General features: G+C 41.4%; 1 protein-coding gene across 1 annotated transcript in view; it reads right to left on the bottom strand.

The window, feature by feature from the left end:
* The window catches only part of LOC124775120, a 302,473-nt gene that overhangs the window by 8,805 nt on the left and 268,311 nt on the right, over positions 1-25,357 (bottom strand). The window contains exons 18-19 of the mRNA XM_047249959.1: positions 21,962-22,157; positions 7,171-7,306 (exon numbers count right to left, since the gene is read on the bottom strand). Coding sequence (XP_047105915.1) covers positions 7,171-7,306; positions 21,962-22,157 — 332 coding nt within the window. The remainder of the gene's footprint in view (positions 1-7,170; positions 7,307-21,961; positions 22,158-25,357) is intronic.

Genomic DNA, 25,357 nt, shown 5'->3' with positions numbered 1-25,357 from the left:
GGGTTATCTGGATACTTCCCACTAACACCAATCTGTCAGACTCCGGAGATGGGAACTTGGCCTTCAGTATATCCTCTCTTCTCGTTATCCACCAGGCCTCAACCTCCGCTAATTTCAAGTTGCCGCCACTCATAACCTCACCTGTCTTTCAACAACATCTTTGCCTCTTTACTTCCACCTCGACTGACATCTCTGCCGAAACTCTTTGCCTTTACAAATGTCTGCTTGTGTCTGTGTATGTGCGGGATGGATATGTGTGTGTGTGTGTGGTGTGTGTGTGTGTGTGTGTGTGTGCGCGCGAGTGTATACCTGTCCTTTTTTCCCCCTAAGGTAAGTCTTTCCGCTCCCGGGATTGAATGACTCCTTACCCTCTCCCTTAAAACCCACATCCTTTCATTTTTCCCTCTCCTTCCCTCTTTTCCTGACGAAGCAACCAGGGGTTGCGAAAGCTCGAATTTTGTGTGTATGTTTGTGTTTGTGTGTCTATCGACCTGCCAGCGCTTTTGTTTGGTAAGTCTAATCTTCTTTGTTTTTAGATATATATAAATAGAAAGAAACATTCCACATGGGAAAAATATATTGAAACAAAAATTCCATGACTGACCAAACGGGAAAGCGCTGGTAGATAGGCACAATAAAAAAACACACACACACACACAAAATTTCGAGCTTTCGCAAACCCCGGTTGCTTCGTCAGGAAAGAGGAAGGAGAGGGAAAAATGAAAGGATGTGGGTTTTACGGAGAGGGTAAGGAGTCATTCCTATCCCGGGAGCGGAAAGACTTACCTTAGGGGGAAAAAAGGACAGGTATACACACACACACACACACACACACACACACACACACACACACACACACACACACACATCCAACCGCACATGCACAGACACAAGCAGACATTTGTAAAGGCAAAGAGTTTCGGCAGAGATGTCAGTCGAGGTGGAAGTAAGAGGCAAAGATGTTGTTGAAAGACAGGTGAGGTATGAGTGGCGGCAACTTGAAATTAGCGGAGGTCGAGGCCTGGCGGATAATGAGAAGAGAGGATATACTGAAGGCCAAGTTCCCATCTCCGGAGTTCTGACAGGCTGGTGTTAGTGGGAAGTATCCAGATAACCCGGACGGTGTAACACTGTGCCAAGATGTGCTGGCAGTGCACCAAGGCATGTTTAGCCACAGGGTGATCCTCATTACCAACAAACGCTGTCTGCCTGTGTCCATTCATGCGAATGGACAGTTTGTTGCTGGTCATTCCCACATAGAACGCTTCACAGTGTAGGCAGGTCAGTTGGTAAATCACGTGGGTGCTTTCACACGTGGCTCTGCCTTTGATCGTGTACACCTTCCAGGTTACAGGACTGGAGTAGGTGGTGGTGGGAGGGTGCATGGGACAGGTTTTACACCGGGGTCGGTTACAAGGGTAGGAGCCAGAGGGTAGGGAAGGTCGTTTGGGGATTTCATAGGGATGAACTAAGAGGTTACGAAGGTTAGGTGGACGGCGGAAAGACACACTTGGTGGAGTGGGGAGGATTTCATGAAGGATGGATCTCATTTCAGGGCAGGATTGAGGAAGTCGTATCCCTGCTGGAGAGCCACATTCAGAGTCTGATCCAGTCCCGGAAAGTAACCTGTCACAAGTGGGGCACTTTTGGGGTTCTTCTGTGAAACAAAGATGATGTGACTTACCATACGAAAGCGCTGGCAGGTCGATAGAAACACAAACAGACACATACATACACACAAAATTCAAGCTTTCGCAACAAACTGTTGCCTCATCAGGAAAGAGGGAAGGAGAGGGAAAGACTTCCTTTCGTCTTTCCCTCTCCTTCCCTCTTTCCTGATGAGGCAACAGTTTGTTGCGAAAGCTTGAATTTTGTGTGTATGTATGTGTCTGTTTGTGTTTCTATCGACCTGCCAGCGCTTTCGTATGGTAAGTCACATCATCTTTGTTTTTAAATGTATTTTTCCCGCGTGGAATGTTTCCCTCTATTATATTGATATATATATTCCCCGAAAATGTCAGGCATTGCTATCATACTAGTAATATATCAACGTTTTGTTATTTTCCTAAAAAATACAATAAAGAAGTTAGCAAAATTAATGTTATATGATTTCTTTATAAGATCTGTATTTCAATACCAACTTTACATTCGCAGATTCACTCTTGTACGCCTACCTCATAACTACCCCCCCCCCCCCCCCCCCAGGCCATCTACTTCTTCCCCTACTCTCATTCTCCTCCTCCTCCCCTTCTCCCACTCTCACTCTCACTGCCCATGTCCTACTCGCCCCTCTCTCTGCTCAGCCAGCTATGCCCTCTGCACATATACCCCTTGAAACTCATTCTGATACTGGCTGCACAACATGATGTTCGTGCAGTGCATTCTAGATGTCCAATGTTACCACTTTTGTTTTTAACTCCAATATCTCCTGAACAGAACGATAAGAAAGCACGCTAATAGAGCATTGTCATTCATTACTAAGCTATGTTTAAAATTTGAAGTCTTTAGCTCATCAGGAAGTTAGTTTAACATCACTTGCAAAATTTGTACCCAACAGAGGGACAGACAAGAAAGTGACCTAATAAAAATATGGTAGAAACACAGAAATACCACAAAATTCTTCCAAAATGTGCCCCAGCAGCCAGAGACAATGCTCGTGTGTGTGTGTGTGTGTTGTGTGTGTGTGTGGGTGGGGGGGGGGGGGGGGGGGGGTCTATAATCAGGGAGAAGGCCTTCTGACCAAAAGTTTATACATTTAGTAGTCTTTTTGTTGTGCCTGTCTGCAACTCAAAATCTCTGCTATATGGTGAGTAGCAATCTGGTTTTTTCATAATATTGTCAAAGATTTAGTTACGTTGTTATAAATGATCTGTGTATCTACCACTAGCACCACAGATGTCTAGGAGATAGGTAAATTCATAATAAATCTATGTAGAAGAATGGTGAATTGCTAATAAATCTATGTATTATATCTATACAGACAGAAGCCACAGCACCTCTTAATCTGTTTTCTGTCTCATTTATTAGTGAGGTAATGGTGAATCAAAGCACTTTCCTTCATACATCCATATCTGTAGATCATAGGAGGTCAATAATGTGGAGCAGTGTCTGGGGGTCCCTGGCACCATATCCAGCACTGAGGCAGCTTGTCATTGAGGAATTATCATACAAATTTGTGCCAGTGTGGTGGAGCTCCATTCTGTTGGAATATTAAGTCATCAGAGTTGTCCTCAATTTGCTAGATTTGCAACAAAAAAGGTTCACTTTGGGGTGAGTCTCTTTCACACTCAACAACTGGATGAATATTCTGAAGTCCTCATATCTGCACATTCTGTGGTTCACTTTTGTTACTAACATGAAAGTAGCTTCATCACTGAAAACCTAACCTTGATAAAAAGCTTGTCTTCCAGCAGAGCACTGCTGAAGCCTTTCCATCATCAACCTGAAGACCCTGCACTAACTGTAGTCTGTATGATTTACAGACCAACACTCAACTTGACATTTGCCGGGCATCACATGAGGAACTTAAGTTCGCTACTTGTGCAATGAGGTTAGACTTTAATAGACTATGCACAAACATCTGCTGAGTACTTTTCACTCTTTCATCAGGCGTGCAAGGTTGACATTGACACTTTATCTTTGACATAAACACCCTTTGTCTCGAACCGACAATATCAATGACAAATGTTTTTTGGCAAAGGACAACCAATCCCAAAATGCTGACAAAACTCATGCTGAACTGTAATCACTGACTCACTACTGCTAACTATGGGTGCAAAACACTGTGTTGAGCAGACACCATCTTGCTTCCAGCTGAAGGGGAGATCTCAGGACTCACATCTAGTAGTTATTCTCTGAAACTCTAGGCCACATCTATTCTATCAACACACATTCCCTGTGTCCCAAGACCCCTGTTTTGTAATTATTACATTACAAAATGAATGTCATCTTTTAGATACACCCGATATGTATGAATACCCTGGGCAGGAAGCTAAAGATAATTTTAAAATTAAAACAAATTAAAACATGATTCAGACAACAAAATGGTTGTTATGGTGACTATATATTAGAAAAACACAGCTATTATACCTGATATATTAATTATTTTACACAAGTACAGTTAAAATATCTGAAGTCATACTATAACACTAAAATTGGTTAAATTTCCTTAATGGTGCACATTCAGAAGCAATTTGACTACCTCGCTCTTTTTAAAGTCAGCACAACTGGACAGGCTTCTGACCCTCCTTGCTCTCATCCGATGTGTACACTCCCCTCATTATTGTGTAAATAGTAAGCCTATCGTCAGATGAATTTATATGCATCATTATCACAATATGGAAGATATTTACTTAAAATGCAACATTTAGAATGTTAACATCATGTGTATAATCCGCTAAGTGCAATTGTTACATGTGATCCAACTGTGAAAGAGCACAAATGCTGCAGATTTATCATACCATAATTTGTATTGTATCATCAATGGAACACAGCCTTTCTGTCATGCAACATTTCTTAACACCACAGAAACAGAATGAATGAGGATATTGAACCGAACAGAAGTTTGTTTCAAACAATTTATTTTATTTGGCTTCTGATTTTCCTCTCAATTCCCATGTGCTCTGGTACTCAAGAAAGGAGACTGCTCAACGATATTTTCCAGTATCTTTCAATTTCTGAACCTTATTTTTCTTCTGGATACAACTGTTCAAACTGCTTGAAGGGCATTTAAGCAACAGATGCAACTCTCAAATCTATAGAAAGTCACATGCTCTACGTATCTCAAGATCACACAAACATTATCACAAATGCAAAAGTCACACCTTGAGTAGGAGGACACTTTAAGATATGGTCCAAGTATAAGTTTCCATGTACTCAGGTTAAAACTGTGCTTCTTAGGTAGGAAAGGTAATAATTAACTCCAGAACAGTTCAATAATGTCACATTTCCATACCTACTTCTCCAAAGCTTATCTTTGCTCAGGTCCCTCATGGCTGATGCAAAATTCATAATTACTCTGTTGCAAGTTTGAAGTACAAGGAAATATGAAAACAGCAAGAGACACAGAATTTTACATGTAAATTTTACCGGAAAGAATTGCTGCACTACCAGACGGAAATCAGCACTCACAAATTTCTACGCAGATGATGGTAATAAAGATGTTTCATCCCTGTAGCCAGTCCAAGATCCTCATTTGCTCAAATGCAGTTAACTTACAAAGAAGAGGGGTTGTTGTTGTTGTTGTTGTGTGGTCTTCAGTCCTGAGACTGGTTTGATGCAGCTCTCCATGCTACTCTATCCTGTGCAAGCTTTTTCATCTCCCAGTACCTACTGCAGCCTACATCCTTATGAATCTGTTTAGTGTATTCATCTCTTGGTCTCCCCTCTACGATTTTTACCCTCCACGCTGCCCTCCAATACTAAATTGGTGATCCCTTGATGCCTCAGAACATGTCCTACCAACCGATCCCTTCTTCTGGTCAAGTTGTGCCACAAACTTCTCTTCTCCCCAATCCTATTCAATACTTCCTCATTAGTTACGTGATCTACCCATCTAATCTTCAGCATTCTTCTGTAGCACCACATTTCGAAAGCTTCTATTCTCTTCTTGTCCAAACTGTTTATCGTCCATGTTTCACTTCCATACATGGCTACACTCCATACAAATACTTTCAGAAACGACTTCCTGACACTTAAATCTATACTCGTTGTAACAAATTTCTCTTCTTCAGAAACGCTTTCCTTGCCATTGCCAGTCTACATTTTATATCCTCTCTACTTCGACCATCATCAGTTATTTTGCTCCCCAAATAGCAAAACTTCTTTTTCTACTTTAAGTGTCTCATTTCCTAATCTAATTCCCTCAGCATCACCCGACTTAATTAGACTACATTCCATTATCCTTGTGAAGAGGGGTAATAATACAGTATTTCCTTTAGCTACTATCATTCAATTCAGAAATTTTGCTATCTAACTTTCCTCCTCAAAAGCAAACAATGGAAAATTCAGGATAGAATGTAACAATATTACGGAAAGGATAGTTGCTACTCACCACACACACACACACACACACACACACACACACACACACACACACACACACACACATTCTGTGGTCATCTGTTTTCGATGAAGGCCTTGTTGGCTGAAAACTCACTCTGTGACAGTCTTTTTGCTGGTGCCTATCTGCGACTCAGCATCTCCGCTATAATGAAACTGACAACTTCCCTTTTTGTAAAAGTGTTAATTTCCGTCTTAAAAATTCAACTATCTTCATACCTGAGATTTCTGTATTGGGTTTTCTTACTTGCATCATATGGATCACTTTCTCCATTAGTAAAGCTTCCAAGTTTAAATGAGAATTAAGAAGTAGGTTTGGACTAAAAGAAACGTGTATACTAAAAATCATTATAATTTGTTGGTGTGTGCGCAAACTTTATCAGTTCTATCAAGAAAACTTACCTTGAGAGAGAGAGAGAGAGAGAGAGAGAGACAGGAGAGAGAGAGAGAGAGAGAGAGAGAGAGAGAGAGAGGGGGGGGGGGAGGGAGGGGGGAGAGTTGAGGAGGGAGGGGGGAGAGGGGGGGGAGGGACAGTAGGGACAAAACAGGAGAGGGGGGAGGGACAGTAGGGACAGAACAGGAGAGGGGAGGGGGAGAGGGGGGAGGGACAGTAGGGACAGAACAGGAGAGGGGAGGGGAGAGGGGGGAGGGACAGTAGGGACAGAACAGGAGAGGGGGGAGGGGACAGTAGGGACAGAACAGGAGAGGGGGGAGGGACAGTAGGGACAGAACAGGAGAGGGGGGAGGGACAGTAGGGACAGAACAGGAGAGGGGGGGGAGGGACAGTAGGGACAGAACAGGAGAGGGGGGAGGGACAGTAGGGACAGAACAGGAGAGGGGGGAGGGACAGTAGGGACAGAACAAGAGAGGGGGGAGGGACAGTAGGGACAGAACAAGAGAGGGGGGAGGGACAGAACAGGAGAGGGGAGGAGGGAGAGGGGGACAGGGGAGAGAGAAACGACCCAAGACACACACACACACACACACACACACACACACACCACCTTCTAGCCAGTAGTACTATCGATTTCTAAACTTTATTAGAATGGTTACAAGTAAAGCTTTTCGTAAAGTTTAAGAATAAATACAATGATTTGTATTTATACCTACCATCAGACCAGAAAAAATGGATACATCTGATATCTTTAAAGCTTTAAGTAGATCTGTCGCTGACCTCAAAGGAACCAAGTGAAGCACATCATGTATCTGGCCATTTGGCTTTCTGCTCTTGGTATTTAAGTCACAGCTGGAAAAATTATTACAAAGCAGTTAGTAATGTAATGTTATCTGATCTCCCACTACAATAAGCTATAAAAAACTTGTAACACAAGCTATTAAAACACACTAAATAGAACTTTGGGAATTGCAAACAGGCTTTATTGATACTAAGTGAAAAGAATAGCAAAAATACTGAGTCATATTATTGCTAACAACAAATTTAATGTTACTTCTCCAAATTAAAGTGATAAAAGACTTCTCTATCCAAGACTAAGCAGAGAAATATGTATTACTCTAAATCACATAAAACTGGACTAACCAACCAATTGATCTGGTAGGCTGACCCCCACCCACCATAACCACCTACCGTCAGTGTCACATCTGCGCTTGTGAAGTCTGTGGTAGCCTTGCCCAAGTAAAAGCCATTCCACGTGGCTTTTCACTATCTACGAAGTACTGTATACCTTTTTTTAAGATAGCATCCCTAGTAAATCAAGTGGTAATGCCAACTGTCTGTAACTACACTAACAGTGGCAACGAAAAGTGGATATATTCTGAACTTTTGATGTTCAGATTTCTCAGCCTTATGGGCCAAAAGCTCACTTTGTCACAGTCTTTTTGTTGTGCCTATCTGCGACTCAGCATCTCTGCTATATGGTGAGTAGCAACTATCCTTTCCATAATACTGTTAGATATTGTTGTAGATTTGTGACATCTGGGGTGTGAACACATCTGTTATGAACAAGAACTAATGAAGAATGCTAAATACTCGAACCTGACAAAATTTTGTCTATATTATGGAACTTCAGATCTTCTCAGACGGAGGGAGATAATTTAATTTCTGTGTTATATAGCCTGTTTCATACCTGTGGTAGTCAAAGATATTCCAACATATAGGTAACCCATGAAACTTTCTTATCTACTGTGATATATGAGTGACTACAGATCTTTTCAATGAAATAATGCAATTATTTTAAAGGCCAGGTCATCAATAGCTGGCCGTATCACCTTGACAAAATCAAGTTGTGACCATGAAACTGGGTGGGATGGTGTTAACCCTTCTCCACATATTCGCCCTGCAATGCAACACATTTTTCTCAGTGATAATAACTTGGCAGAGACCTTGCTTTTAAAAGTTTGCATGCTCGCTGTTCAGGAAACATTCCACAGAAATCACATTACTGCTATTCTGGACATGCTTGCCACCCACTGGTTTCAGCATTCAAAGAAAGACAATTTAGGGGTGTGATAATATTTGACTCCACAATGAAACAGTATGTGAGACAGTGTCCTGTGCAGTATGAACTTCGGCTTCAAGGCAGTCACAACACAAAATTAGCATCATCTTGCCCAATAACGATTGGATTTTCGCTTTTTTTTTTTTGCCAGTACTGGATCCATGTTTCCACCACTTGCTTTGCTACCTTGTCTTAGTGTCCTTGTGATAAATCTAGTAGGCTTTCTGAATGGGTGTGAGCAGTCATGTAAACCAGTATTCGAGGATCTCTATCGTGTAAAATACTGAAAACTGACCTGTGACTGATTTTTAACTTTTTCCAGTGTCACCCCAATTCTAATATGTTGATCTTAGAGCATAAGAGCTTCTATTTCTCTTGTGATTGCCGGTTCTTCACAGAGTGATAGCCTGTTACTTTGTTAATCACCATTCAGTTTTATTTGACCATGTTAGAAGTGCTTGCCCCCCCCCCCCCCCCCCCCTCCCCCACATGTATCATTGAGCTTTTCACTTGCTACAAACCAGCATGGATTGTTGCAACACTGTCATCCTTCAAATGCAGAGAACTAGTTACCAACTGAGACTCCACTTTATCAGTCATTTTGTTCTGGATTCTCTAGCGGTGTGCTACAGTACTGTGGTGCAAGGGTTCCGAAGTGTACAGTGTGTACAATATTACTTGGGCCCCAGCTACGCCAACAGCATGGAAGGGGAGGGGCCAACAGTAACGGTGGAGGCTGCTGCAGGAGAGGTGTAAATTTGTACATTACAGCTCTTTGAGAAAGAAAGAGAGAGAGGGGGGGGGTAGCAAAAAAAAAAAAAAAAAAAAAAAAAAAAAAAAAAAAAAAAAAAAAAAATATCCTCTGCAGTGTTGCCCAAAGGACCGTGGGATGATGATAGGCCGTCATGTCCTCCTCTGTTGCATGGCATCATTTGATTTGGATGTGGTATGGATGGGCCATGGGGTCAGCACACAACTCTCCCGACAATTTCGAAAACTGTTCCCTGTGAATTTTCCACTGCTCAATGTAGTGTTTGAAGTTATCATCAAAAAACACTTGACAAGCATAAGGTTCTTGGGCACAATTTCTTAACAAACGTTCTTTCTGTCCAAATCTTCAAGTAAAACCTGTTGAACTGTTCCTTTGTTGATTTTTACAATATCAGCAACCACACGTATACAATTGTCTTTCCAGATTAAATCTCCAATTTTTTCAATGATTCCATCTATTGTTGACACTGAGCGTCACCATAAATGTAATTCACGTTCAATCTCTTTTTCCTCACTCTTTGAACTGCTTAAACCACTTAAAAACCAGAGGGTATGGAAGACATTCATCACCATATCTTGTTTCAATATAGAATGGGCCTTTGTGGCAGTCTTTCCAAGTTTAACACAAATTTCACATTCATCTGTTGCTCTTTCAATTTTTTTTTTTTCAATGGACAGTTGGTACATGGTCTGGAACAAACGAATGTAAGCAGGTGAATGGGTAGTGGGAATTGAGAGAGAGGCCTCATTACACGGCAGTGTAGCGTTTGCGTCAGGCCCACGCTGTTTGTCTGTTAATACAAGGCGCACAACTTTGCTTCTGCTGTTTGCCGATAGGTGGCGACAATGATAAGTAGCAGTTGAAAGAAACAGATTGCATACATCAGGCAGTTAGCTTGGACCTCAGTTGACATAACCTAATTCAAACATTAGTTGATTTGTGTCTGCATCATAAAGTTGTTCTTGATTGAAAACGTCAGTTTACAGGCCTAATTCTTGTCATTTGCGGGAGGTGTTACTGTTTTGTTTCAATATGAAGAAAACAGCGGCTGAGTCTCATCGAATGCTCTCAAGTATACATATGGTAAGGACGCTATTAGTGAGAGAACCTGTCGTGAGTGGTTTCAACACTACAAGAATGGTGATTTTAATGTTGTAGACCGGCACAGTGGTGGAAGGAGAATGTTTTCGAAGATGCAGAATTGGAGACATTGCTGAGTGAAGACTCGTGTCAAACTCAAGAAGAATTAGAACGATTAGTGGGAGTGACACAGCAAGCCATTTCAAAATGTCTCAAGGCTATGGGCATGATTTGGAAAGAAGGCACTTGGGTCCCATGCGAGCTGAAACCAAGAGACGTTGAACAGCACGTGTGTGTTTGTGAACAGTTGCTTCAGAGGCAAAAATGGAAGGGATTTCTGCATCGCTTTGTGACCGGGGATGAAAAATGGTTTCATTACGATAACCCTAAACGCAAAAAATAATGGGGATATCCCAGCCATGCTTCGACATCAATGGCCAAACCGAACATTCACAGCTCCAAGATCATGCTCTGCATTTGGTGGGACCAGCTCGGCGTCGTGTACTATGAGGTGTTAAAACCAAGTGAAACAATCACAGGTGCTCGTTATCGAATGCAATTAATGCATATGAGCAGAGCATTAGAAGAGAAATGGCTGCAATACAGCGAGAGACATGATAAAGTGATTTCGCAGCATGACAACGCTTGACCCCACGTTGCAAAAGAGGTCAAAATGTACTTGGAAACATTAAAATGGGAAGTCCTAGACCACCCGCCATATTCTCCAGACATTGCTCCCTCTGACTATCATCTGTTTATATCAACGGCGCATGGCCTGGCTAACCAACACTTCCAATCTTACGAAGAAGTTACAAATTGGATCGATTTGTGGATTGCTTCAAAAGATGAACAATTTTCTCGACGCGGGATTCATACACTGCTCAAAAGATGGGAGAAGGTAGTGGCCACTGATGGAAAATACTTTGAATGATACATGTGTAGCCAATTTGTTTCATTAAAGCCTCAAATGTTGGGGGTGGGGGGGAGTAAAGTTGTACACCTTGTTGATAGTCTGATTATTTTTTAACCAGCCAGAGCTTTTAGCTTGTTTTTGAAAAGCATTTAATTTAGTACCCATTTAGCTCTATTAAATGTAATATATTTATTTGGAATATCTAGATTTTTGATAGCTAGAACAAACAGAAAAATTACATTTAGGAGAAGAATATACACAAAATGAAGTGCTGATGTCTTTGCAAGATTAGGTAACAACGCAACAAGTACGTCTAGAAACAACATTAGTCCAATCAACGAGAATGTTTCTACTGTTTTCATGGTAATAGAGTGGTAAATAATATAGATTGGGCAATAATTTTAGTACAAATAAACAAGCAAATAAAATTAATTTCTCTATAGCTGACTGTTTCGAGGCACACAAAAACATGTAACAGAAAACAGTACTCACACTAGCGTTCTTGGAGTAAAAGCGCACACACGCGAGTGCGCACGCCCGCACACTCGCGCACACAAAATAAATAATCTCCCGTAGTAGTGGTAAGACTGGTTAATGAATGCAGGTACCTTGGCAGATGGAGGCAGCGGAGAGAGGGGTAGGGGGGTGGGGGCGCACAAGGATGCAGGAGGCAAGGAGAGGGTAGTTTGAGGCAGGTCTTTTGATAGATGACTCAGTGACTGCACAACACAAAAGCTCAAAGGGGAGAGATATGAGAGGTAGAAAGAGGAAGAGGGGGGAGTGAGAGGAAGGTCGTGATGAGAGGGAGACACGGGGAGGAGAGGAGAGAGAAAGGGAGAGGGAGAATGGGAGTGGGGGAGAGGGGGGGGGGAGGTAGGGAGGGAGGGAGAGAGAGAGAGAGAGAGAGAGAGAGAGAGAGAGAGAGAGAGAGAGAAGGTATTGGGTGCGAGAGGGAGGGGAACGGGGAGGAACAGTGGTGGGTACACACTTGGATGGGCAAGGAGTGGGGGAGTGAAGTAGACAAAAGAGAGGAGGGGAAAGATAACGTAAGGCAATGGGTAACAGGCTAGTGGAACTTTCAGCCAGGGGAACTGCGAGAATGTAGGATATGCTGGAGGGACAATTCCCATAGTTCAGAGAGATGTGTAATGAAGAAGTGTTACGGTGCGGTGGATGGTTAAGTCTGAAGTTTGCAAAGGTTTGACTGTAGCCATTCATTCATGTGGGTAAAAAGTTGGTTACCTATCACAGTCACACAGAATGCTGTACAGAAGCGCAGCGTAGTTGAGATACACTACCATATATTGAAATTGCAACACCAGGAAGGAAACACATGAATTCAATTAATTTAATGCCGCAAGTTAGATACGTGACAAGTAACAAATAATAACCTTTTCAAACCTGCACATCCTTTGAGCCCTCCTATTCAGTATGACGTGTGGCCCCCATGCACTGCAATTAGAGCTGCTATATGCCATGGCATTGAATCAATAAGGTTCTAAATAGGTTCCTGAGGGATTTCCCTCCACGCAACTTGTATCCAAACTCACATGACACCAGTTAAGGAGGACTGTAATGCACCAGGTGCCGACTAACCCTATCCCAGACATGTTCGATGGGCAACATGTCTGGCAATCGTGCAGGCCAGGGAAGCAATGGTACCTGTCGCTCATTGAAGAAGGCCTGTACATCCTCGCAATATGTGGCCGGGCATTGTCCTGTTGAAATGTGGCCTGTGGAGATGCCTGACACAGGGGAAGTACCTCAGGCTCCACAACCTCTTTCAGGTACCAGTTGCTGTTCAAAGTGCCTGCAATACATATGAGGCGAGATTGGTTGTTGTAACCAATGGCACTGCAAACCATCACACCTGGTGTTTGTCCGCTGTCACTCCACAATGCAGCTCTCCAGGTTGCGTTCACCATGGTACCAGTGGACATGTATGTGGCCATCGCTGTAGGACATGTTGAAGTGGCACTCATCCAAAAAGATTATATGTTGCCACTCGGCACCCCAGTGACAGTGTTCATGTGCCCATTGCAGTCAGAGGAGCTTGTGGTTTCTGGACAATGGAAGCCGAGGTAACGGCATGCATGCAACCAGTCCAACCTGCAGAAGACTGTGACAAACCGTTGATGCAGACAAGTTCATACCTGTTGCAGTGCTCCAGTGACGAGCCAACACTGTGGATGATGCTGTACGGTCCATAATGGCCATGCAGACAAGATTATGGCCATCCCGTAGTGTGGTCATGTTCCATGGTCCAGTTCCCTCTTGTCACTGCCTATGACCTTCCTCTATCCACTGCTTCCACACACGCATCACTGTCATAGCAGCATATCCTGTGCAAGCCGAAATGTCGTGGTATGACAACCCCACTTCCCGGAGAGTGACCATTCTGCCCCGTTCGAACTTGCTTACATGCTGATATGGCTCCTTCTGACGTTGACGAGGCATTCTGGCACTCACTGTATTGTTTCCACCTTGTGTAACAGCTCTGCACCAACTACACTAGGTGCAACACTGACCCTGTTGGACTGACACGAGGGGCCTCTGATCAGCCTACATGCACCCCATCTCACTGCAAAATGTATCACGTACTGCTTGCACACTCGTCGCCACTTCCACCAAGTTTGGCGCTATTCAGATAATTCTTTCTCGGTGTTGAACTTTTCACAAACGGCAGTGTATAACACTTGTACTTTCACACGTGGTGTTGCCTTCTTTTGTGACTGGACTGTAGTAGGAGGTAGTGGGTGGGTGTATGGGACAGGTCTTCCATATGGGTTGACAACAAGAGAATAACCTGTCGGTTGCATTACTGGGAGCAGTATTGGTGTAGGGGCAGACGAGAGGAGTGCTAGTAGGTGGCTGGTTAACATGGCTCATGGTCTCAGAGGCAGAGATGGCACGGGACATTTTTTTCTGGATGAACTAGATAGGATATTGGCTGTCAATAGAAGCTCTTGTCAGGCTCTTGGGACATTTTGACAATTCCTGCTTTCAACCACAGATGCAGCATCTGTGGACAGTGAGGCTGTAAAGGAGAGCCTTTTAGATATGGAACAGGTGACAGCTGCCAAAGTTGAAGTACTCTTAGTGGTTGGTGCACTTGATCTGAACAGACACATGTGGTCTGTTGAGAGATGGACATCGACATCTAGGATAATGGCTGGTTGAGTTGAGAAAGACAGTTCTTGTCCCATTACCATTAGGCTCCTTGTTGGTCACTGCAGATGTGGTGTCCTTATACACTAAACCCCCCCCCCCCCCCTTTTCTAACATCCTCCTGATACAAAACCCAGAACCTCTTTCCTAATCCTCCTAGCCAATTGCATCCTGACCCACTATTATCCCAGTTTTGAAGGCCAAACCTATAAATAAATCTGTGGTGCTGCCATGGTACTCGCAGGGCACCATCCTATGCCAACTTATTTATAGGCCACCTAGGTCTAGAGGAGTCCTTCCCATCTAGTCAGCACCTAAAACCCTTGTCTTGTTAAGATGCAGTGATAAGATTTTTATGATCTGTATTCCTCCATAACCTCAACACCTACTCCCAAATGTTCTTCATCTGATCCTTATAAATCATCAAGGCATCTACCTAGATGTCCATGAACAACTCTCAGATGGTTCCACAAATATGTCTTGTTACATGGCAGTTTACACCCAGTCTGTCATGTAACCTATTTTTAAAACATTCAGATGCCTCAGTCACTACCGAATACAATGCAGGCCTGGAAGGAGGATCTAAAAAACTTCTACAGCAATTCTAATCAATGTACAATGACAATCCTTTCTCAGAAAACAGTAATCAAGCAAGTGAAGAGATTGTACAAGAAGTGTCAACAGCTTGAACTGAAAGAGGCCTAAACTGGTAACAAATACTGACATACCGGTGAGCATCGAAGTTAGTAAAAAGTCTCCACAACAATCCTAGGACTCCAGCATCTGATCTAACTGGAGTAGCTCCCAAAAGGTTAGCTCACCGCCTTGTATTAAAAGAGGAAATACTACGGAAAAAAAAAAAAAAAAAAAAAAGTAAAAATCCTACATGAGTACTTTAGTGGCTGCCCTCGACACTTCATTCAGTGATGAAGAGTTAAGAAGAATGCTTCACTAAACAAATCAAAACAAAGCTACTAGCTGCACTGAACAAATAAAGCATTCTGAGCTGGCAGCCCTAAAATGAATAGTTTTATCACTACCATTCACATTCTGAGAGTCTGGAGGTGTTAGTCATCCTAAATACAAGGAAAGAATCTACAGAGCCACAAAACTTCGGCCTGTGTCACTTCTGTGTCGTCTGTACAAGGCACTTGAAAGAATAGTTCTTGACAGAATTTTTAGCACAAGAAAGACCAAAATCATACCAGAACAAGCAGGATTTATGCCTAGTCAGTCATGTTGTGGCCAAATACTGAATCTCACCCAACACAAAGAAGACAGCTTCGAACAAAGCAAATAATTCAAATCACTTTTGCAGATCTCTTGGCTGCCTATGATAATGTCAATCACCAACAGTTGCTTGTTAAATTTTGTAACATGACTAAGGATTCGGAACGACAAAATTAGTAGCACGTATCCTTTAAAATAAATGTTTATATTGACACTACAGGGAAGGAACAGCTGCTGGAGAATGCAAAAGAATGCCCTACTCCAATGCAGAGTCATGTTACCAATTTTAATAACATTTACACAAACGACCAGCCTGTAAACAGTGAGACGTCTACACGATTACTCTGTATCCACAATTAAGTGTCTGGCAGAGGGTTCAATGAACCACCTTCACACTGTCTCTCGACCGTTCCACTCTTGAATGGCACGCGGTAAAAATGAGCACTTAAATTTTTCTGTACGAGCCCTAATTTCTCTTATTTTAATTACACAAGAAGATCCCATTGCAACAAAAAACACCTTTGTTTTAATGATTGCCACTCCAATTCACGTATCATGTCTGTGGCACTATCTCCCCTATTTCGCGATAATACAAAACAAACTGCCCTTCTTTGAACTTTTTTGATTTCATCTGTCACTCCCACCTGATGTGGATCCCACACCGCACAGCAATACCCCAGAATAGGATGGGCAAGTGTGGTGTAAGCTGTCTCTCTAGTAGACCTGTTGCACCTTTTACGTGTTCTGCCAATGAATTGCAGTCTTTTGTTTTGCTCTACCCACAACATTATCTATGTGATCATTCCAATTTAGGTTATTTGTAATTGTAATCACTAAGTATTTAGTTGAATCATCGCGTAATCGTGTAATCAAAATTTAGCAAATTTCTTTTCATACTCATGTGAATAACTTCATACTTTTCTTTATTCAGGGTAAATTGCCACTTTTCGCACCACACACATATCTTACCTAAATCATTTTGCGATTCGTTTTGGTCATCTGATGACTTTCAAGATGGTAAATGACAGCATCATCTGCAAACAATCTAAGAGGGCTACTCAGATTGTCTCCTATGTCATTAACATAGATCAGGAACAATAGAGGGCCTGTAACACTTCCTTGGGGAATGCTGGATATTATTTCTGTTTTACTCTATGACTTTCCATCAATTACTACGAACTATGGCCCTTCTAATACCAAATCATGAATCCAGTCGCACAACTGAGGTGATATTTCATGAGCACGCAGTATGGTTATAAAATGCTTGATTGGAACGGTGTCAAAAGCCTTCTGGAAATCTAAAAATGTGGAATCAATTTGACATCCCCTGTCAATAGCACTCTTTATTTCATGAGTATAAAGAACTGTTGTGTTTCACAGGAACAATATTTTCTGAATCCGTGCTGACTATGTGTCAATAAATCATTTTCTTTGAGATAATTCATAATGTTTGAACACAGTATGTTATAAAACCCTACTACAAATAGACATTAGTGACATAGGCCGGTAATTCAGCACATTGCTCCTATTTCCCTTTTTGGGTATTGGTATGACTTGAGCAATTTTTCAGTCTTTAGGTGCGGATCTTTCTGCGAGCGAGCAGTTATATACAACTGCAAAATACGGAGCTGTTGTATAGCTTACTCTGAAAGGAACCTGACTGGTATACAATCTGGACTGGAGGCCTTGCCTTTATTAAGTGATTTAAGCTGCTTTGCTACAATGAGGATATTTTCTTCTATGTTTCTCATCTTGGCAGTTGTTCTTGATTGGAATTCAGGAATATTTACTACTTCTTCTTTCATGAAGGAGTTTCGGAAAAACGAGACAGTTTATATATGACAATTACTACCATGGCTGCATAAGGAAAATCGCATGAGGAACTGGAAGGGAAATTGATGTGGACTCTCAAAGACTTAGCTGTCTACTGTAAAGAAAACTTCCTCAATCCAAATCCCTGTAAAACTTAGGTGTGTGCCTTCCATCTTAAAATAAATGTCTGGTGCTGAAAACTGTCTCTGAGCAGGTATGGTGTGTAGGACAGGGCAGACTGTGTGTAAACACACACACACACACACACACACACACACACACACACACACAACAACAACAACCACCCTTTCTGGCTGGGTAATATCTGAACTGAAGGCTAAGTGAAAACAAAGAGCTTCACACTAAGGAACAAGCCATTGGACATTACCGTACCACACAGGAATGTTCATTTAAATCTGACTAAGGGGTTCTGTGACTGACTCACAGTTATTACTTCTATAGAAAGCGTGATTTCCCATGTGTGCCTACAGGTAAGGCTTTCGGTTGACTATTACTGGAAATGCGTCATGTAGTGGTGGAGATTTTCTGCCTTCTTTCCCATGCCATGCCATTACTGGTTAACAACCACAAAATCCACGAGAGTAAGAAACTATCGAACTTGTTTATAAAATTATTAATGGTCAGAGCTCAGAACGTCTGCTGCAATTGGCCAGCAAGCTTCTGATACTGGCAGAACCAACTAAGTTGTTTCAGAGAAGCCATCAAGTACACACTTCACTCCAGATAGGCACAAAAGATATTCTGAGAGATATGTCTACAAGTAATGGAAAAGTACTGAGGCCGAGCCATCTTCAACACTAGCACCTTTTAAGAGTAGTAAGCATGTGCAGTCGATGCAGCTACCAAAGCAAGGAGATGTAAAGCTAGCTAATTTCCACCGGGGTTTCATTGCACAGATTTAACATTCACAGACAGCTAGTAGGCACATCAGGTGGTTTGGGCAAAAGTATTGGTGTTCTTTCTTGCTTCTGGGGGAACTGTCTTCAAATCACTAACCATTTTAACAGTCACTGGCCACACCCCAAATATAGTTTCATATTATGTCCACCTGCCTATGCCAAGGCTATAATTCATATTTGCAGGCTGTTGTCCACTTATTAAATATTTATATGCTTGATTCAGTGGGTAAATCATTTTGACTGATTTCTTATGTCAAAACACCAGACTGTTATAGTGATGGTTAGTTTCCTTTTGTAGTTTGACAAGTACCTTCATTAATAAATCAGTGTAAAATATGGTACCCATACTTTCATGCTTAATTGGGCCATCCCCAATATGTTATCCACTGCATGAGACTGTTTCTATTAAATATGCATAATCTTATGGGAGCCTCTCTTCCCTGTATGTTACCAGGGATTGGATCTGTAGCATCTTACGGGCATGTTTAACAGTTCAAGTGACACCTAACATATGAATCTGTTGACCTCCAACATGATTTCCAAAGCCTGGAACCCTACAATTTTTGTAGCCAGTTTTCAGATCAACAAATGTGATTTTGTCAGTCATTTGCCAGGATTCCATGAGTACTGGCAGTCTCTCTTTCTTGTGACTCTATAAAAGGGTGAGTATTTGAATCACTTGCTTACTGATCACATTTAACCTGGGAAAGTATAGACGATCACAACTGTTACTGCACAAGTCAAGTAAAGGCATGGATTTGGGGAATTCCTGAAAATTTTGCACAGCTATGGCTAAAGGGTAGTAGTTAAGGGACCGATTGTCACACCAGATGGCAGGTGTGGGCAATATTAATATTTAGCAAACAATTCTGTGAGGCAGGTTAATGATGCCACTCACAGATGAGAAAGCATAGCCCAGCAGGCACTGTTTACAGCTGTGAAGTGATCAGGGCAGCACAGGGCACTGATGTGCTTTGAAGAACCCATACGTTGCAGTTACAACAGTGCCTCCTAACCTGTATGTAAGAATGAAGTGGGCTGAGGAAAGTTGGCATTGTAATTATTAAGGAGCACTCCACTTATCCCCTCTACAGGAACGATGTCAGAGGCATAGAGAAAAGACAGCTAAATACGCGAGCCCAGAGGCTCAAATGGGAGCAATAATGTTGCCATTCTGTCAACATCTAGAACCAGAGCAATGGGTGGACTGAGTTCAATAAAAACTGCACTGTAGAATACACTATAAGCAGGCCTTTTTGGCGGGGTAAGATCTGAAGGCCAGGTGAAAACACAGAGCTTCAGACTGTGGGTCCAGCTATTGATGGTGTCGTGCCACACAGGAATGTTCGTTTAAATCTGAGTAAGGGGTCCTGTGATTGGTTCAAAGTAATTATTTCGATAGGAGGTGCAATTTCCTCACAAGTGCCTATGTGCAAGTTTTTTAGCTGATTGGGGCTGAAAATCTGTTATGAAGTGTGTGAGATTTTCTGCCTTCCTTCCTGTATCACACTATTATTGGTTAACAAAACCTTGACACAATCTGCAAAAATAGGAAGCTGTTTAACTTCTAGTTATTGACTGGACTGTGCAAAGTCTGCTACAATCAGCCAGTGAGACATCACAGAGTATATTTGCTTCAGGGACGCCGTCAAGAACACTTCTCAGTTTAGGCAGCAACAGAAGACATTCACATAGAGACATGTCTCCGACTCAGAGCAAAGTAAAGAGGCCAAACTGGACTCAGAATTTCCAGTCGCTACTGCACGAGGCGTGGGGAACATGTAGCTAGTTCATTTATACCAGAGTTCCATTGCACAGATTTCACATTCACAGCGAGCTATTTCCAACCATTACATGCTTTGGCCAAAGTATTGGTGTTCACTCTTGCTTTTCTGGAGACCTGCCTTCAAATGACAGACTATTTTCATAGTCACTAGCCATGTCCATGAGAAGTTCATATTACGCTTTTATATGTACACCCACGTGTGCAAAGGCTATATAGTTCGTCTTTCTAATCTCTTGACCACTTATCAAATGTTTATACGCTTGATTCAATGGGTAAATCATTCTGGTTGATGTCTTATGTCAATAAACCAAATTGTTACCTGCTTCTCACCAGACATCAGATCTATAGCATCGTAGGGTTTGCCAACAGTGACTCACTCTGACATCTATCACCTGCTCCATGTCAAGAAATCTCTTCCTCACAGCCTTGCCACTAGTGGATGCCACATCTGCAGTGGAAAGCAGTTGTTGAAATGTGATGAAAACCTTACCAGGGCCTCTACTGACACACAATCTGCTATCCAATTCATCCATAAACAGATCTCCCGTGCCACCACCTACTCTGACACCAGTAACCCTCTTAACCAGCCAACATGCCTCTGATCACCCAGTATCACCCTGGTCTTGAAAAGCTCAACCACATCCTTCGCCAGGGTTTGGATTACTCATCATCGTGGCCAAACATGAGAGATATCCTCCTACCCAAAATTGGACCCACATTAAAGTAGTGTCCCATCACCCATCCAACCTACAGAATATCCTTGTCCACCCCTATTTCAATCCTGCACCTCATGGGTCATTCCCTTGTGGTCAGATGCCGTAAGTGTCGTCTCCCCCCCCCCCCCCCCCCCCCCACCATCTCCTATTGTAATCCAGACACAATACACGGCAGCGCCATGTGTGAAAGCAGATGTGTTATATTTGAACTATGCTGTACTTTTGTACGAAATTCTGTGTGGGCATGACAAGTAATCAACGGTCTACTTGTACAAATGGCCACAACTAAACTGTGGCAAACATCAGACTTATCCAACTAGTTGTCAAAATGCTGCATACCACAACGCTAATTAATGCAACAGCTTCTTCACTACTTGGGCCACTTGGATATTCTCTTCCAGTACAAGTTTCTCTGAACTATGTAGGTGTTAACTGTTTCTCTGCATATCCTACACTTTCTCAGTCCCCCAGCTGAAACTTCCACTAACCTGTTTCCCATTGCCTTACGTTATCTTTCTCCTCCTCTCTTTTGTCTACATCACTCCCCAACTCCTTCCCTGTCCAGGTGTGTAGTGGCTTCTTACACCACTCTTTCTCCCACCTCCCCATGTGGGCATTCTCTCTCTATATGTTTGGGTATTTGTGTGAATTTGTGCACTTTTACTATAAAAAGAGCAAGAGCTCCAAGATAGTATGAATACTGTTTCCCATGACATGTTTTTGTGCTGCACACAGCAGTCTGCTATGGGTGAGTGGTTGCCGTATTTTTCCATCCAGGAATTTCCATTAGTGTTTTAAAATTAAATTCAGCAAGTAAAATACAGTGCTTAATGTAAAATTTCTGAAACAATGTTAAATATCAAGATCAACAATGACTACCAAACTAGAGATATTGTATTTCTACTAAAAAATATTTCAGAAAATGTGGTTCTGTTATGTATGGATTATATATACATTCCTTGGGATAGAAATAATGCAGTTTTCAAATGAGAATTACTTACAAAGCCATGAACATAATTTATAAAAGACAGTACTTCTAAAAACTTACTTGTCCAGCATCTGAAACATTTCAAAGTTATCTGTTCTATTTACTTCAACGAATGGTAGAGTCATGCCAGTAGTATCGAGAATTTTTAATAAGACATGTCTTCCACTAAATTTAGAAAAACTTCTAACAAATTCATCTGTGCAGAAATAAGCTTGTTCATTGTAGTTTATAAGATTTAGTACTCTTCCAGATATCACTGAAACACAAAGGGCATAGAATGTTAACAGTTGAGATGATGTACATATATTATTATCGCGCATGCTAATTATTCATTAGAAACATTTAAAACACAGAAATGTTCACTTTATATAAAAATATTGGTCATGATTATGAGGAACATGCAAGCTGAAGTTGATGAATCTCAGGTTTGGGACAAGTTATATAAGAATGTTGTCTTTCACGGCCAATGTCGATGAAGTAAAAAGTTCTTGAGATTTGGTACCACACAATTCCATCCCAAATTTTTGGACCTGACGTTTCAGCTTTCTTACTGTGGTCTCCTCCAAGGAAATAACTGAACACTGTTGAAGTTTCTCAAACTTAAAGAGAGTATTTAGTGAATTTGTTGGTGTAAATATTTATGACTGACTATTCAATTACATTTCCACAACTGGAGGAAGCATTTAGTGGCATTCCATTAGCTGGGAGGAAGGGGGGTGGGGTGGGTGCAAGTGATGGCTGATTATATTTGCATAGGGTTTTTAGCAATTTCAACTGTCTGTATGACTTTTTGTTAGATATTTGTGGTGATTTAGCTAAAATAAGGACATTAGGAAAAAAAATCTGTATCTTGAATGAAGAGTTGCTTGAGCCACACGTGGTGCTAGTCATCTTTTACCATTCTTTACCTGTACAACATGTCTCCCCCTTGAATATTTTATCACACTTGGGCTTAATTCTGTCTACTGCAACAGTCTGTGGTGGATATGGTTGGTCTTTTATCAATGTCAACTCATCTTTTATTTTATGGTCACTTGAAAAAAAATTAGCTTTTGACCTTTGTGACAGAGGATATTTCTAATTCAATCAATCATGCTCATTATTTGCGACAAAGTACACCAATTATTGTCATGTTATCTGTTCTCTCTCTTTCCTATTTGTTACTCTTTTACATTTCAGTCAGCCCCCTATCTGCTGACTTAGCATCAATAGCTATTCGACGTCAATGTTTTCCTTAGATGACTTAATTCTCATTTTAACTTTTCTTCATCATTGACAAGATATGTTCTAGCTGTCAATGTTCTGAGAACTTTCTCTTACTGCAGAGGGTGGTGCTGAGGATCCACATGCAAGTATCTTCTGCATTTCTTGTATAATTTGTGTCCTAACTTTCCATCAGGATATAAATGAAAGGTAAACCATGAGCAACCTCTCTTTCCACAGTGAAACTGATTTCAGGATGGATGCTGTTGAGAGACTTGTAGAAATAAGGAAATGTGTCCTCTCTGTGTGGCCTAATGACGATGAAGGTATTTTGAGCAAAAGTGGACAAAGAAGAATCCACTGCTACTCTTGTTTATTAAAACTCTTCACCATTTGAAACAGCTGGATTGTAGGCAATGTTTCACTAGCTCTGCTCTGTTTGGTGATATCTTCTCTTCCACCTGGTCCAAAACTTCTTGTGTAGGAACATTTGTAAATAATGATTTAATGTCAAAACTCACAAATAAGTCTGTTGACGTCATATGAAGTATTTCCACAAAATGTGTAGAATCCTTCACAAACTTTGCAACTAGATGCTGTAATTTGAAAGTCAAATGTTGTGTCAACAGATAATGTCATTCAGCTGTTTCCATTTACTATGAGGTACAGTGGGTATTCTGCCTTGTGGAATTCTGCTAGGCTATAAATTCTAGGAATGAGGGTAATGACAGTACCACTGTAGCTTCTGAACGAGCGAACGTGACCAAGGGGCCTTATAGATTAATACAATGACAGATGGGATTCTGGTGACTATCAGGATACGGAAAATCTCCTGACCTGTCCTAACTGTATATGTACCATTGATGAATTATGACATGAAAGCAAGGAAGCATTGGAGATATTTGGGCTAAAAAGCCTTGATCTCTGGACCAAAAACTTAAAATAAGAGGCTTTGAATTCCGTAACACTGAACAACTCTGTCTCGGAATCAAATAGTTACTGATGTTACTAGGTCTTATCCCAAAACTAGGAAATTGTCATGAATGAGAACAGAAAATTTAAGTTTATGTTTGTTTCCCCAATGGCCAATCAAAAATGAAATTCAAGAAATAATGTCATTAACTGCCACACCAATACTAAGGTACTGTGCAAGTGATTGTCAGAAATAATGGAAAGTATTGAAACAAATAATCTTTATCAACCATTACTTTGTGGTGATGGTGATTTAGAGCTTTAAAACATTTAAAAAAAAACACATGATTTTGTCAGGTATTTGTTACGTTACTTCTTTATTGGAACACTAGTAGTTTCAAGCAAACAAAAGATCATCCTCACACATCTACACCCAATAAAAATGACTATAATTAGGGACTATGTGTTCTGTGGTAATTGATCAAAGCAGACCATCCTTAGGCATCTATTCACAAGAAGATTATAATTAGGAACAATATGTTCAGTGACAACTGATCAAAACCAATCACATAACTGCAAAAGGTTCATCACACATCCTACACTTACTATTAATGCATCCACACATGATCATTTGTATCAAAATCAGTTATAAATTTACGGTTTCAAATTATAAACTGCAGGAAAGCAACAGTTACACAGGAGGCAATACACTGTTGCGGCAAAACACAGGTCCAATGGTAAATTCTCCTGTATCCCAAAAACAACGAAAATGAATACAGAAATCATGCCAAAGATATTGCCCACAGATTAGTTGATACTCTTAGGAGGAGTACTTCTGGTGTCAACAACAATGGGGGAGGGGAATCTGAAAAGCAGATCAACAAAACACGTCAAAAAAGAAGTAGACACAAGTGTTAGGAAGTAGAGACAAGTATTACATACTACAATATACAGCAACTGTCACTTGCTACAATGTTTAAGGTAAAGAATATCAATACAGAACAGGCATACGCTGACTTACTGAGTTGCTTGAGCCACACATGATGCTTTCTAAATGCAGAAAAATGTAAGGGTTTGAATGCAGTATTAGTAGTGTGCTGCTTGACAGAGTCACATCGATTAAATACTTAGGTGTAATGCTGCAAAGCGATACGCAATAGAACAAGAACATATGGTTAGCTGTACAGAAGGTGTATTATCAACTTCGGTTTATTGAGAGAACTCTAGGAAACTGTTGCTAATCTATAAAGGAGACCATGTATGGAACAACTGTGCGACCCATTCCTGTGTACTGGTCAAGTGCTTTCCCCACCAGGTCACATTAAAGCAAGACATACAAGC

This window comes from Schistocerca piceifrons, chromosome 2 (genome assembly GCF_021461385.2).
Source record: "Schistocerca piceifrons isolate TAMUIC-IGC-003096 chromosome 2, iqSchPice1.1, whole genome shotgun sequence".
Classification (NCBI taxonomy): domain Eukaryota; kingdom Metazoa; phylum Arthropoda; class Insecta; order Orthoptera; family Acrididae; genus Schistocerca; species Schistocerca piceifrons.
The sequence above is the reverse complement of the archived record's forward strand: the minus strand, read 5'-3'. Positions and strand labels throughout refer to the sequence as shown.